General features: G+C 40.1%; 1 protein-coding gene across 5 annotated transcripts in view; it reads left to right on the top strand.

The window, feature by feature from the left end:
* The window catches only part of HACD4 (3-hydroxyacyl-CoA dehydratase 4), a 43,011-nt gene extending 32,982 nt beyond the window's left edge, over nucleotides 1-10,029 (top strand). For 4 of the 5 annotated variants that reach the window (XM_077774665.1, XM_077774668.1, XM_077774666.1 and 1 more), the window contains exons 6-7: nucleotides 5,385-5,510; nucleotides 6,767-10,029. In XM_077774665.1, the coding sequence (XP_077630791.1) occupies nucleotides 5,385-5,510; nucleotides 6,767-6,849 (209 nt within the window). In that variant the 3' untranslated portion in view covers nucleotides 6,850-10,029. The remainder of the gene's footprint in view (nucleotides 1-5,384; nucleotides 5,511-6,766) is intronic. The other variant, XM_077774667.1, reaches the window with a different exon arrangement.
* Nucleotides 10,030-15,021: the final 4,992 nt, after the last annotated feature.

The raw sequence follows: 15,021 nt of genomic DNA, 5'->3' as shown, positions 1-15,021 counted from the left end.
GTTGGGTCTTTTTTTTTTTTTTTTTTTTCAAACCTCTTCAGTCACCTTGTCTTTTGATAGGTGCATTTAGTTCACTTACACATAAAGCAGTTAGTTATTAATAGATATGTACCTATTGTTAACTATTAACAACAAATTGGTTGTTTTCATAATTCTTCTGTTCCTTTCTTCCCTTATAGTTTGATGGCTTTCTTTGGTGTTACATTTGGATTCCTTTCTCCTTATTTTTTTGTGTATCTATTGTAGGTTTTTGATTTGTGGTTGCCATTGGATTCAGATATAACATCTTCTGTGTATAGTTGTCTGTATTAAGTTGATGGTCACCTAAGTTTGAACACATTCTAAAAGCACTAAAGTTTTACGTCCCTCTCTGTTTTTTATATATATATATATAACATAACATAACATATATGTTATGTTATATATATGTGTATATATATATATATTATATATATGTATATATATACATAACATATATGTTATATATATGTTATATATGTTATATGTTATATATATGTATATTACATATATATATGATGTCATATTTTACATACTTCCTCTTTGTGTCCCTTGATTAAGTTTTATAGATATAATTGATTTTACTACTTTTGTGTTTAAAATTCCATACTAGCTTTATAATTGGTGAATCTACCACCTCTACTGTAATTTTCTTCTAGTTATGCTCTAGAAGCAGTTCTTGCTGCTTCAAAAATTCACTCTATCTCACTACTTTTTGCCATCTCAGTTATTATGGTTGAATATAATTGGTGTGGACATCCTTGGATTCATCTTTTTGGGGCTCTATGTGCTTCCTGAAGTTGGATGTCTCTTTTCTTTCCCAGATTGGGGAAGTTTTGAGTTATTTCTTCAAATAACTTTTCCACTCCCTTCTCTCTCTCTTCTGGTATCCCTATAATGTGAATATTGTTACTCTTGAGAGTGTTGTTGAGCTCACTTAATAGATCTCATTTTTTATTTTTTCTTCTTGCTGTTCAGCCTGATTGCTTTCCATTATGCTGTCTTCCATATTGTTGCGTTCTTCTGCATCCTCTAATCTGCTCTTGATTTCTTCTTGTGTAGTTACTTCATGTATTGAATTCTTCAGCTCTAACTGGTTCTTTTGTATATTTTCTCTTTGTTGAAGTTCTCATTGAGATCATCTACTCTCTTCTCACATCCAGTGATTATCTTTATGACCATTACTTGGAACTCTTTATTAGGCACATTGATTATGTTTCATTTAGCTCTTTTATTGTGATTTTTTTCCCTTTCATTTGGGTCATATTCCTGTCTCCTCATTTTGTCTAACTCTGCGTTTTTGTGTATCAGGTAAGTCAGCATCTCCTGTTTTTTTTTTTTTTTTTTTTCTTTAATGTTTGTTTATTTTTTAGAGAGACCGAGTATGAGCAGGGGAAGGACAGAGAGAGGGAGACGCAGAATCTGAAGGAGGCTCCAGGCTCTGAGCTGTCAGTGCAGAACACAATGCAAGGCTCAAACTCAGGAGCTGTGAGATAATGACCTGAGCTGAAGTTGGATGCTTGACTGACTGAGCCACCCAAGTGCCTCTGCATCTCCTGGTCTTGAAAGTAGTGGCCTTATATTGAAAAAGTCCTGTGGTGTCCTATAGCACAACTCTCCGCTTGGTCTTCAAAATCTGGCACTTTAGGAATGTCCCCTGTGTGGACTGTGTGTGCCCTACTGTTGTGGCAGAGCTGCAGTTGCCTTCAGTTCAGCCCAGTTGCCTTCAGTTCAGCCAGCTGCTATGACCCACTTTGCCTGCTTTGGGCACATTGGGCAGGGTTTGATCCCTATACTAGGGAGGGGGCTATTTGAAGCCTCTGTGACTAGTGGGTGGGTGGACCAGCAAGTGGAATTACTGGATAGTATGGTATTTCTATATTTAAGTTTTTGAAAGACCTCCATACTATTTTCCACACTGGCTGCTCCTATTTATATTCCTAACAACAGTGTAAGAGGGTTCCCTTTTCTCTACATCCTTGCCCATACTTGTTAGTTCTTGTTTGTTTGTTTGGTTTTTTTGTACTAGCCACCCTGACAAATCTGAGGTGATATCTCATTGTGATTTTGACTTGCGTTTCTGTGATGATTACTGATGTCAAGCATCTGTCTGTATGTCTTCTTTGGAGAAATATATGTTCATGTCTTCACATTTTTTAATTGCATTGTGTTTTCAGTGTTGAGTCGTATCAATTCTTCATATATTTTGGATATTAATGCCTTGTAAGATACATAATTTGCATTCTCCCATTAGTAGGGTGTCTTTATGTTTTGTTGATGGTTTCCTTCACTGTGGATTTTTTCTTTTTTGGTGTAGTCTCAATAGTTTAATTTTGCTTTTGTTGCCCTTGTCTGAGGAGATCTACCCATAGGAGTATACTGCCTATGTTTTCTTCTAGGAGTTTTATGGTTTCAGGTTTCACATTTAGGTCTTTTATCCATTTCAAGCTTATTTTTGTGTATAAGAAAGGGGTCCAGTTTCATTCTTTTGAATGTGGCTGTTCAGTTTTCCCAGCATAATTTATTGAAGAGACTTTTTCTGCATTGTAAATTCTTGCCTCCTTTGTCATAGATTGACCATATAGGCATAGGTTTATTTATTGGTTCTCTATCCTATTCCATTAATTTTTGTGTTTATTTTTGTGCCAGTACTATACTGTTTTGATTCCATCAGGTTTGTTGTATACCTTGGAATATGCAATTGTGCTACCCCCAGCTGTGTTTTTTTTCCCTCAAGATTGCTTTGGCTAGTCAAGGTCTTTTGTGGTTCCATACAAACTTTAGGATTATTTATTCTAGTTCTATGAAAAATGCTATTGGTATTTTGATAGGGATTGCACTGAGTCTGTAGTTTGCTTTGGGTAGTATGGATTTTACTATTTTTAGAAAGAGTAAGTGGGAGGGAGAGAGTCCCAAGCAGGTCTTGCACTGTCAGTACAAGCCTGATGCAGGACTTGAATTCACAAATTGTGAGATCATTACCTGAACTGAAATTGGACACTTAACTGACTGAGCCACCTAGGCGCCTTGGGTAGTATAGACATTTTAATGATATTCTTCTAGTCCACGAGGATGGTATATCTGTTTGTGTTGTCTTCAGTCTCTTTCATCATCAGTGTCTTACAGTTTTCAGAGTATAGGTGTTTTACTTCCTAAGTATTCCTACATATTTTATTCTTCTTGATGCAATTGTTAATGGGATTGTTTTCTTAGCTTTTCTTCCTGCTACTTTATTAGTATATAAAAATGACTTCCATGTGTTAATTTTGTATCCTGCAACTTTACTGAGTTGGTTTGTTACTTCTGTTTTTTGGTGACATCTTTAGGATGTTTATATATAGTATCATATCTTGTGCAGTGAGTTTAACTTCTTCCTTGCCAGTTTGGATGCCTCCTACTTCCTTTTCTTGTCTAACTGATGTAGCCAGGACTTTTAGTACTATGTTGCATAAAGTGGCAATAGTGGACAGCTTGACTTGTTCCTGATCTTAGAGGAAAAGGTCTTAGTTTGTCACAGAGTATGATTTTAGCTTTGGGTTTTTAATATACAGTCTTTATTATGTTGAGGAATATTTTCTCTAAACCCACTTTGTTGAGTTTATATCATGAACAGATGTTTTGTCAGATGTTTTTTTTTTGTCATCTGTTGATTGTGATTTTTATCTTTTGTTGATCACACTGATTGATTTGCAAGTATGGAACCCTCCTAGCATCCCCATAATCAATCCCACTTAATTGTGCTAAATGGTCCTTTTCATGTAGTGTTGAATGTGGTCTGCTAATTTGTTGAGGATTTTTGCATCTATGTTCATTAGGGATGATGGCCTGTATTTTGAGGGAGGGTAGTGGGAGGGGGTAGTATCTTTTGTTTTGATGTAAAGGTAAAGCTGGCCTCAGAGAATGTATAGGAAGTTTCCCTTCCTCCTCCTCTTCTTTTTCTTTTTTTCTATTTGAATAGATTGATATGAACAGGTATAAGCTCTTCTTAAATGTTTGTTAAAATTCACCCGTGAATCCAGCTGGTCCTGGACTTCTGTTTGGTGGTAATTTTTCAAATTGTCGATTCAATGTTTCTAATAATGGGTCTATTCAGATTTTCTATTTTTTCCTGATTCAGTTTTGGAAAGGTGTATGTTCCTAGGAATTTATTTTCTCTACGTTGCCTAATTTGTTGGCATTCCAAATTTTCATAGTAGTCTTATAATCTTTGGTATTTCTGTGGGTCAGTTTTTATTTCAGTCTCCTTTTTTTTTTGATGAGCTTGGCTAAAGGTTTATTAATTTTATCTTTTCTAAGAACCAGCTCTTGGTTCCATTGATCTATTTTTTTTAAGACTATTTCATCCATCCCTGCTCTGATCTTTGTAATTTCCTTCCTTCTTCTAACCTTGTATCCTGCTGAATTTTAAGGCTCCCAGAGATTAGCCGCACTGGATTTCAAGGCCAGATGTTACAGGGACTTGTTCCCATGGCGGTTCCCCAGGCCAGGAAGCTCTGGGGTGGGGTCTTATTTCCTTGCTTCTCCATGCTTCTGGTGTCTCTCCCATTTGTGGCTAGTCTCACTAGGGTTTTGGTTTCCAACCACATCTCCACCCCTCCTACCCTGTTCCATGTGGCCTTCTCTCTCAGTTAGATGTGAAAGGGCTGTCCAGACTTCAGGATGTTTTCAGAGTTGTCCAGATATAGCGGTTACCTTGGTGTGTCCATGGGTTGAGCTGAACTCAGGCTCCCCCTACGTCCCCATCTTCTCCCTGACTCTCTGAACCACCGTCTCTTTTTATCTGACAGCAGACACCTCACTCAAAATCCTTTAGACCACCATTTCTCCCAGAGTTTCTTAGAATATTTTAAGTTCTACTAGTGGTGGGGAGGAAGGAGGGGCTATTCCAAGGCTAGTTAAGCTGAGGAGATGTTGAGTAAAAGCAGTTTCTTTATTGCAGAGCTTTTCAGAATCTCTGCTGTACTGATAGGTGTTTTGGAACTCCAAGCAGAGAAGCCGTGTACCCCCCATTTTTCAAATTTATCGATCTATCTCTCCACCCCTGTTTGTGGCTGAGATGACAAGTACTGAGGGATATCATTTTAAGAAACTGTAAACTACTTCTCTGTAGGCATAACCAAGTGTAACATGAAGAAAAAAATTCAACTCACACAGTTATAATGATCTTGCCAGGTTAGTCATTCAGATTTCTTTACTCAACTGTAGCTTTAGCTATAGGATTCAGCAATGGTCACAACTGTCATAAAATTCAAAATCTGAGTGTGTGTGTGTGTGCGCGCGTGTGCATGCATGCACGTGTGCATGGATGCCCATCCCTGTAGCAGTATGAGGGGAAACTCACAATTCTTTCCTTGTTCTTTAAACAGCATTTGCCATTTATCAGTCACTGCCTTATTTTGAATCATTTGGCACATACTCCACAAAGCTGCCCTTTGACTTAGCGATCTATTTCCCCTACGTGCTGAAACTCTATCTCATGATGCTCTTTATAGGTAAGTGGCTTTTCTGTTTTGTTTTTGCGTTCTTCCTGCACTTTCTGGTTTGTGCTGCTCTCTACCTTAGCAGAAAGGTCTGTGAACATGAGAGAGACAGAAAAGGAAGCCTGGCACAATGAACTAGATCTTGTTAGTAAAGCACCTGGTAGTTGCAACGCTTTTTGCAGGACATCATGAGATCAAATATATCACTATAAACATGAACATTTTTAATAGCAGGCAACACCTGCATTGTGACAATGGAGGGGCCCCTGGGTGGCTCAGTCGGTTAAGTGGCCGACTTCGGCTCAGGTCATGCTCTCGCGGTTAGTGAGTTTGAGCCATGCATCGGGCTCTGTGCTGACAGCTGAGCCTGGAGCCTCCTTCAGATTCTGTGTCTCCCTTTCTCTCTGCCCCTCCCTAGCTCATGCTGTCTCTCAAAAAGAAATGATTGTTTAAAAAAAAAAAAAAAGGTTTGACCATGGACATAGGGATCTTCAGAGAAAACACAGATGTCAAACGAAGCAAGCTTGGACATTTCTGGGTTTCCCATTTATATGTATTTTGTTTCCTGTTTGTTTGGTTTTATGTGCTAGCATTTCCCAGCAGGCAAGTGGGAGTAGGTGCTAAAAACACAAGAAAAACGTGGGGAACAAACACTTAGAGTTGAGAAAATTTAATTGGCAAAGGACTTCCATGATTACGTTTCACTTTCTGCTGCTCTAACCTTCCCAAGTCCGCAAGATGGTTGTTACCTTCTAGAGGTAATCACTATCAGACCTAGAAGAACAATGCATAAAAGAGCAGACAGATGCGAAACTTCAAGGGTGGTAGAGAGCTACCCCAAAGAAAGGAAAAAATAAATTCCTTGCCACAAAATAGGATGGTAGAGGAGTATGCTTTACTTCCCTTCCGAGAAAATCCACCCTTGGTTAAGTGTTCCTTTTTAAGTTTATTTATTTGTGAGAGAGAGCGAGCGAGCTGGGAAGGGGCAGAGAGAGAGGGAGACACAGAATCCGAAGCAGGCTCCAAGCTCTGAGCTGTCAGCAGAGCCTGAGGCGGGGCTTGAACTCATGAACCGTGAGGTCATGATCTGAGTTGAAGCTGGACGCTTAACGGACTGAGCCACCCAGGCGCCCTGTTAAGTGTTCCTTCTTTGGGTCTCCTTTGCAAGTGTCTTGGCCTTATACAATCAGAGTGCTGTGTGGAGTCTTTTAAAACCACAGTTCTTTCCAGGGGAATGCTTGGTAAACCTTACTTACTTTTCCCCTTAGGTATGTATTTTACCTACAGTCATCTTTACTCCGAAAGAAGAGACGTCCTCCGCATCTTTCCCGTGAAAAAGAAGAAAGTGTGAAGCACGGCGCTCTGATATTACCAGGAAAAACCAGGCTTGTGGATTCCGCTGCAGTAAACGGTACCGTGGTGGAAAAATACCTGGTATTCAACAAAAATCCACAACAGAATTGTTCTCCTCAAACTTGAGACGTATCACGGCACTCTGTTATTCTCACAGGTTTTCAAAACACATATTCTTCTGTACAGCCTACTTCACCAAAGCTGTGGGTTTTATACAAGTTGAATGTACATCGTGTGAAGCCTGATTATTTTCCTGTAAGGTTAACGAGAAGTAGGAGATTAACTGGAATAGACTCCGTTAAATTGAGAAACCAAAGCTATTAGCCAGAATTCTATCTATTTACATCTATTTCTTTTCACCTCGGAGTTCCCGAATAGCAGATCCGTGGGAGGGCAACAGTGTGAAATATGGTCTGCAGTTGTCTAGAAAAACACTGTGTAGACAGATGCCCTGCCATCGCCATAGTTAACACCCGTTTTACACATTTTCCAAACCCTGAAAGAGTATTCATTAATATTACATAAGTTATTTGGACTTTGATCCTTAAAAGAGGACCCTGATGAAAACAGAACAGATCTAAATAATGCCCCATATTTCTTCTCTGAAAGAAACGTGAGGCCATATACATATCTTACGGGGAGATAAAAGGTACAAAACCATAATAATCTTAAAGGAGACAAGGCAATTAAGAACTAGTGATGTTTCAGAGTGTTATTCAATTATTGCTAATTACTATGTCATCACTTATAGTTTTGAAAACTTAAAGATCGAAAATATTTGAATAATTGACTAATAGCATCATTTCTGTGCCATTGGTATCGCATTCACTTTTCTTCAAAGAATTCTAGAATCTTCTTATCCAGTAACCAACCATATAAAAAGGGAACTAAACATTTTGTGACATAAAAGCCAGGTAGTAAAAATGTAGTTACAAAAAAATTGGTAATCTTCTTTCCACGAAATAAAACATTGAAAAAGTTGAGTATTAATAGATAATTGATATCTTTACAAATTTAGTATCCTAGTTGGAATTTTAAAATATGTATAAAAATTGTCCCTTTAAAAAGCTACGGTTTGTTTCTAAAGCTGCTTATTTTAAAAAACTAGTGAAAGCTCTAGCATATGAAGAGAACAGAATCCCTCTGCAAATTTTAGGTGATTCAGTCTAGCTTCCTCTCAATAAATATCACTAAAATACTATTTAGATCTAGAATCACTAAAGAGCAGAGTGAGAATTAGAGAAACTGCATTTTGTTATTAAGTAATACTTTAACTTTTAAACCAAATTACCTTAAGAACCTGCCTACGTCTTAAAATAGAAGACTAAAAAACCAGTAAACTCAGAATTATGGATTGACAATTTCAGGTCTCTGCGACAACTAAAGCTAAGATCCGTTGGACACCTTTGCTGACCCAGGCACAATTATTATTGTGGTTGGTTGCCTGTATCCATCATTGAAAGAAATATTAAATTTCATTAGAGATTAGTAAAACTAGGGATGTAATTTATGCACTCAAGCTCATGTTCTGGCTCAAGCTCACGGCTAAGAAACCTAGCCAGTAAGCATCTACCTAATTGGCTATTACCCAGATTGCAAAGTTGATTTCTTTGGCTCTTTTAACTGTATGTCCATCAAATCTCTATTTCATCTTGTTCAGTGTTGTCAAATGCTTAGTTTCTCAAATCAAATACACATAGATGAAATAGGAAACATATTTTTAAAGCACAACATGTATCTTTTAAAATGATTTTTCTTTGGAGTTTTCAGTGCAAGTTCCACTCCAAGTTCCAGGTAACCCCAGCTAAGGTGTAGTAAGTAAGCTACGTCACCAGGACCGCTGGAGGGGGAGGGGGGGCCTGGCGGTGGATAAAACTGCTCTGAAAGAAAACGACTTCGAAGAACTTCATCACTCAGCAAAAGTCTGCCTAAAAAATACAACACACACATTGTAATAGCATCAAAGTCCCTGGGCCTTTTCTTTATCAAAGTAAAGCAGGAACACTTCTTCCAACCATATCCATTCAGCATTAATGCATTTTCTTTTCTTCCAGCAGGCTTTTCAACACTCTTCTTGTCTTACGTTTTTCTTCAACAAACAGATTAATGTTGTGGGGGGCCGGTCACACTGCAGGCATAACAGCATAAAACCCTTATGCAGGCCTCCTGCAAACACGTTTGTTAAAGAACACACCACAGGGGCGCCTGGGTGGCTTAGTTGGTTAAGCGTCCGACTTTGGCTCAGGTCATGATCTCGCGGTCCGTGAGTTCGAGCTCCCCGTCGGGCTCTGTGCTGACAGCTAGCTCAGAGCCTGGAGCCTGTTTCAGATTCTGAGTCTCCCTGTCTCTCTGACCCTCCCCTGCTCATGCTGTCTCTCTCTCAGAAATAGATAAAACAAAAAAGAATACACCATATCTCACTAACGTCCCTAAAAGCGGTTAACTCTCTTGTTTCAGTATACCTTATTCTGCCTACCTTGACAAGCTGTCACATACAAGAATTTGCATTTCTTTCAAAAGACGATGTGTAGCTAAACATCAATATCCAAAATGTTTCTGCAAAGAATCTTACATTTATGGACAAAATGGTCACATTTTATTGTGCTAAAGTATTAAAGTGATTTAAAATTAAAATGTGCTGAAAATGACCTCCCCTTCCCTCAACATCTTCCTCTCATTCATTTTTGCTTTGTAAACGTTGTTTTCCCTTTGTTCGGGTAATGTTTACTTTCTATTTCTGGGCCTAATTGCTGTGCTAACTTTGATAATGGCACTTTGTACCACGGTACCTTTTCAAAGTATGTTCCGGGGAGCCACAGTCCCAGAACCAACCAGGGTGCCATTGGGACCCAGGAGCCTGCATTTTGACAGTCTTCTCAAATGCACCTCTGGCACATCAGAGTTTGAGTCTAAAGTATTTCAGCTTTGGACAGAAACTGCTAATAAGAACTTCTGTAAAAGCCACCATGTGGGGCACCTGGGTGACTCAGTTAAGCATCTGACTTGAGCTCAGGTTGTGATCTCATGGTTCGCGAGTTCAAGCCCCATGTCCAGCTCTGTGCTGACAGCTCAGAGCCTGGAGCCTGTTTTGGATTTGGTGTCTCCCCTCCCTCTCCGCCCTCCCCCACTCATGCTCTCTCTCTCTCAAAAATAAACATTAAAAAAATTTAAAAAGCTACCATGCAATGTAGTTCTGTTTTTAGAACTGAGGTGATTCATTTGTGTTTAAAGATGCTACACAGGAATTTGTTGATCTTTGCTAAGGGTGGCTAGAGTTTAAAGTCTCATCTTTAAAAAAGGGGAACTGTCAATTCCATATGAAAATCAATTAGCAAGAACATGTCTTAATTCATCAAATGTAGGTGTCTACCATGTACTTACTTTGTGGTATTCAGCTGAGCCACGGGGTCCAGTGAGAATGTGGCCTGGACATTAGGACAGTGGGTATGATTTGAAATACAGCACCAGGGACGCCTGGGTGGCTCAGTTGGTTAAGCATCTGACTTCGGCTCAGGTCATGATCTCGCGGTTTCTGAGTTTGAGCCCCGCATCGGGTTCTGTGCTGACAGCTCAGAGCCTGGAGCCTGTTGCGGATTCTGTGTCTCCCTCTCTTTGCCCCTGCCCCGCTGGTGTTCTCTGTCTCAAAAATAAACAAGCAACAATTTGAAATCCAGTTCCAGTGTTTACAAACTGAACGCCTCTGAGTCCGTTTCCTTCCTTGGCCAACAGATGAAGTGTGGTAAATTAAGCCTTTTAAAATTATAAGCAGCTCTACAGAAATAGGATACTTGTAACCCGCTTCCTGGATGCTTTAAACGTATATGATGGTTCACTGATTTACATTTTCTGAATCTAAGTTCTATGAAGGCAGGAGTGTCGTGCCTTATTAACTTTGTCCCCCAGGACCTGATATGGTGGCACATTGCACACACTCCCTAACTGCAGCTCTGACTTTATAGATCACTACCAGTACATCCGGAAATAGACTTGTTCTAAGAAATCTATCAACTAGTTGATGTTTCACTTATGTTTGATCAGTCTCAAAGGGCACTTCATGTTTAGAAGACACATGAAGTTTTTTTAAACTTACATTAGTATCCTTTCTTAATGTGTTACTTGCGCTTAGAATGTTATAAGGAGAACAATTTGTTAGATTTCTATTATCTTCCCAAGTCCCAATGTACACATGGTCAAGCATTAGAGCTGTTTTCTTTTCAGTAAAACCTATAAAAGTGAGTTTCTAGTACCTTTGAGAATTTATAAAGCATCTTTTTGTATTTGATCCTCACAACTACTTGGTGAAGGAAGTTATTCCTTGTATCCGAGAAATAAAACCAAAGTCAGGGAGTCATCACTGTCACTCTTCCTTAGTTTCGTGTCCAATAATTTAGCTGGAAATTATTTCACACATCCCTTATGTTTGATAAGAATCAAACGATCTTGAACAAATTACATGCATACTCANGACCTTAGCGTTTCCAGGATCAGAATTAAGTATTTCCTTCGAGAAAATATAAAAAAGCATATTACCATATTTGTCATCTAGGACCAAAGCGATGACGATCCCCATCTACACATGAAGATGACGTGGGGAGGTGTTTTCTGCCATGGCAGGATGAAGGATGTAAATTGTTGCAGCCGCATTCTGTCCTGGGGTTGTGTTAGAGATGCCTGCAGCCAGGAATAGAGATGTGGACTCAGCAGACATCTTACCTACAACACTGGCTTTAGGGAAGGCCAAGCCTCCCAACCAAATGATCCGATTTCCCTTCTAAAACAGCAATTGACAAAGATGTTTACAAGTTTAAAACTGCGTATCTTCAAAGCTACTAAGTTACTTCGAGAGAGTTACTGAATTCCTAACAAAGTCTTAGTATAATTACACTATCATTACCTTTGGTTAAGATCATTTTGGAGAACCTCTGGCAAAAAGGTTGTGAAGAGCCTTGTAGTTAGTTACCATGGAGTCATCCCATTGCAAAGAAAAAAAGGTAATTTTAGGCGCTTGCCTGGATCCCAACATCTGTTCTGAATGCACACTTTTCAAATCAAGAGTCAGAGGGTTTGGATACTCTGGAGACACATAATAAGGCTTTAGCCCCACACATTAATTTGTTAGGATATTCCAACATGCTATTTGTCTTGGCAACTTGTGATTCCAAAATCCGACAGAAGATGACTTGGAAGGAAATGTTTCCTTTTGTATATAGTTTGGAACATCTGGTCTGAAAAGGCAGAGACTTCTGATTTCTAGAGGAGAGCTATCCTGAGGGAAGAACTCCCTTCTGACCTGACGTCACACAGGTAATCAGGAGAAAGAGTGTTCCTATTCCCGTGACCCGTATCTTTAGATTTTAGAACCTTCAGATTTTCAAGTTTACAATCTTACATTTTAGACTCTTTCGAGGGTACCGTGCATAGGAAAATGCTACAGATCTTAAACTTAAGACTGCTGAACACAAATGGGGTGGAGTGGGGTGGCTAGGGAAGAAACGATACAGATTTATTTTATGTCTTCCATTGTGTACTCTTCTGTTCGTCAAGGGCAGGAGCAGGGACAAAGTTTGAGATTGAGAAGGCAGCTGGATTTAGGAGACTGGGTTAATTCTTCCTCCTCCTCCAGCACTTAACAGGCTCTGCCTGCCACTTCAGGACGGAAATGCAGAAGTCCTTTTCTTTCTTTTTTTTTTAAAAATTTTTTTTAATGTTTTATTTCTGAGAGAGAGAGACAGCGTGAGCGGGGGGCGGGGTTCAGAGAGAGAGGGAGACACAGAATCTGAAACAGGCTCCAGGCTCTGAGCTGGCAGTCAGCACAGAGCTCGACGCGGGGCTCGAACCCACGAACCATGAGATCATGACCTAAGCGAAAGTCGGACGCTTAACCCACTAAGCCACCCAGGCGCCCCTCAGAAGTCCTTTTCAGTGTCCACACCCTCTCACTGTTCTTGACTGCCACCCACCTTTGCAAGCTGGCCCAGGAATTCAAAGTCCTTTAACTCACAAAGATCTATTTACAACTCCTAACTTCTCAATTCCAGCAGCTTACTAACATGAGGTAGTATTTTCAATTTTTTTTTTTTTTTGGAGTGGACAACGTCATATTAGTTTCAGGAGTACAGTATCGATGTTTGACTATTCTATACATTACGCAACGTGTACTCTAGTAAGTGTAGTTACCACCTGTCACCATTATTTCAGTATTGTTGACTGTTTTCCCTATGCTTATGGGTTATTTCTTTGAACTGATTGCAGCAATCTGTATTAAGCATGAATGAGATTCAATCCTTGGTAGGAATTTTCATCTTTTTAAAAATTTTTTAATGTTTTATTTATTTTTGAGAGAGAGACACAAAGCATGAGTGGGGGAGGGGCAGAGAGAGAGTGGGAGACAGAATCCGAAGCAGGCTCCAGGCTCCTAGCTAACAGCACAGAGCCCAATGTGGGGCTCAAACCATGAACTGCGAGATCACAACCTGAGCTGAAATCAAGAGTTGGACACCCGACTGATTGAGCCATCCAGGCACCCCAGGAGTTCTCATCTTAAAGTGGGTGCTGATGCCCTGATTCAGTAGAAAGAGCACTGGATATGGGATTTTACGGTCCTGCTAATCTATGGATAGCTCTGCCTCTCATTAGATGTATTTTCTCCATTTTAAAATAGAAAATGCCTCTTCACAGTATTGTTGTAGGAATGAAAGAAGATAATCCAAGTGGAAGTTCTAGTCTGGTACTTAACAAATGTCAGATGAATTTCAGTCTCTGATTGCTAGGAAGTATAAGAAAATGTATGCAGTGGGAAGGAAAGAGAAGCCAGCTCCTAACATAAAATTTTCACCTCCTGCCCTCAAATTCATTTCCCTCTAGCCCAGCCTGTAAGGAAGTAATAAACACGAAATATCGGCAATGCAGGTGAAACTACCTGAGAGCGAGCGCCTTTCCTTCCCCTTTTTGGTAAGCATCTCGGCACCCTATTGGGGTTCAGCAAAAGAAAGAAAGATGTGAATTACGAAGTGAACCACAGATACTTGAAACCTGCCATCATAAATCCATCTCTTTGGAAAACAAACTATTTTTGACCGAAGTGGTAGAGAGGTTCACTTGGTGACATGAAGGCACAGGCTGTCAAACAGGAAAACCAATGGTTCTCTGGTGCTTGTAAAGACCCAGGCACCGCTTGGCACTGTAGACACAAAGGTACATTGTTACTCCGGTGGCCCAACTTTTCTCCCCATTGACCCCATGTTTGATTCCATCAGTACATTCATATGGTTGGTTAAAGCCAACTTTGATGCCTGCACGAAGGAAAAATTATTAGCAAACGGATCAAAATGAAAATGTTGCCTGATTCTCAAGCCCTTGGGTAAAATGCCATCCTTGACGATACTGTCACATAACTTCATTTCTTTGTCATTAGGCCACCAGCCTCCCTGCTTAAGATAGAGATTTGTACTTAGAAAAAACATGTTTCTTTCAAAAAGATGTATTTTTAAAATGTTTATTTCTTTGGGAGAGAGGGTGAGAGCACAGAAGTGGGGGCGAGGGGAAGGGGCAGATGGGGGCAGGGGGGAGACAGAATCCCAAGCAGGCTCCGTGCTGTCAGTGCAGGGTCTGCCACAGGACCTGATCCCACGAACCGTGAGATCATGACCTGAGCTGAAATCAAGAGTCGGACATTCAACTGACTGAGGCAGCCGTCAAAAAGATTTTTGTCCAGCATTCCCTCACCTTTCTCCTGGAGGAAACTCAGTTCAGGTATGACCCAGGCCCGGTAAAGGAGAGTATCTACCCGCCCTCCCAAGTCCATGTTGTTCAGGGACTCACATGTGATCCAAGCTGAACCAGGGTCCTCTCCATGTTGCTTCTGTCATACTCATGGGCAAAGACACCTTCCTTCCCTTTGCAGGCCTATGGGGAGCGGTCACCTGCCCTATGGCACTGTTGGACTCACTGGGTGCAGCTGACTGAACCCGATCAGATCTGCTCTTGAACTTCTTGGTGTGTGAACTCATATTCTCTTCTTTGGCTGAAGCTATTTTGGATTAGGTAACTTTCAAACTGCATTCAAGAGGCCTAAGCATAAGAAAATGACACCCACCCCTAACGAATCTGATTTAGTTAATGTTCAGCACACACCATGATTATTATTTATACGTGGACAGCAGTTACAAGG

The sequence above is a fragment of the Crocuta crocuta genome, unplaced genomic scaffold (genome assembly GCF_008692635.1).
Source record: "Crocuta crocuta isolate KB4526 unplaced genomic scaffold, BGI_CrCroc_1.0 scaffold425, whole genome shotgun sequence".
NCBI classification, from domain to species: domain Eukaryota; kingdom Metazoa; phylum Chordata; class Mammalia; order Carnivora; family Hyaenidae; genus Crocuta; species Crocuta crocuta.
This window is presented reverse-complemented; position numbering and strand designations above follow the sequence as displayed.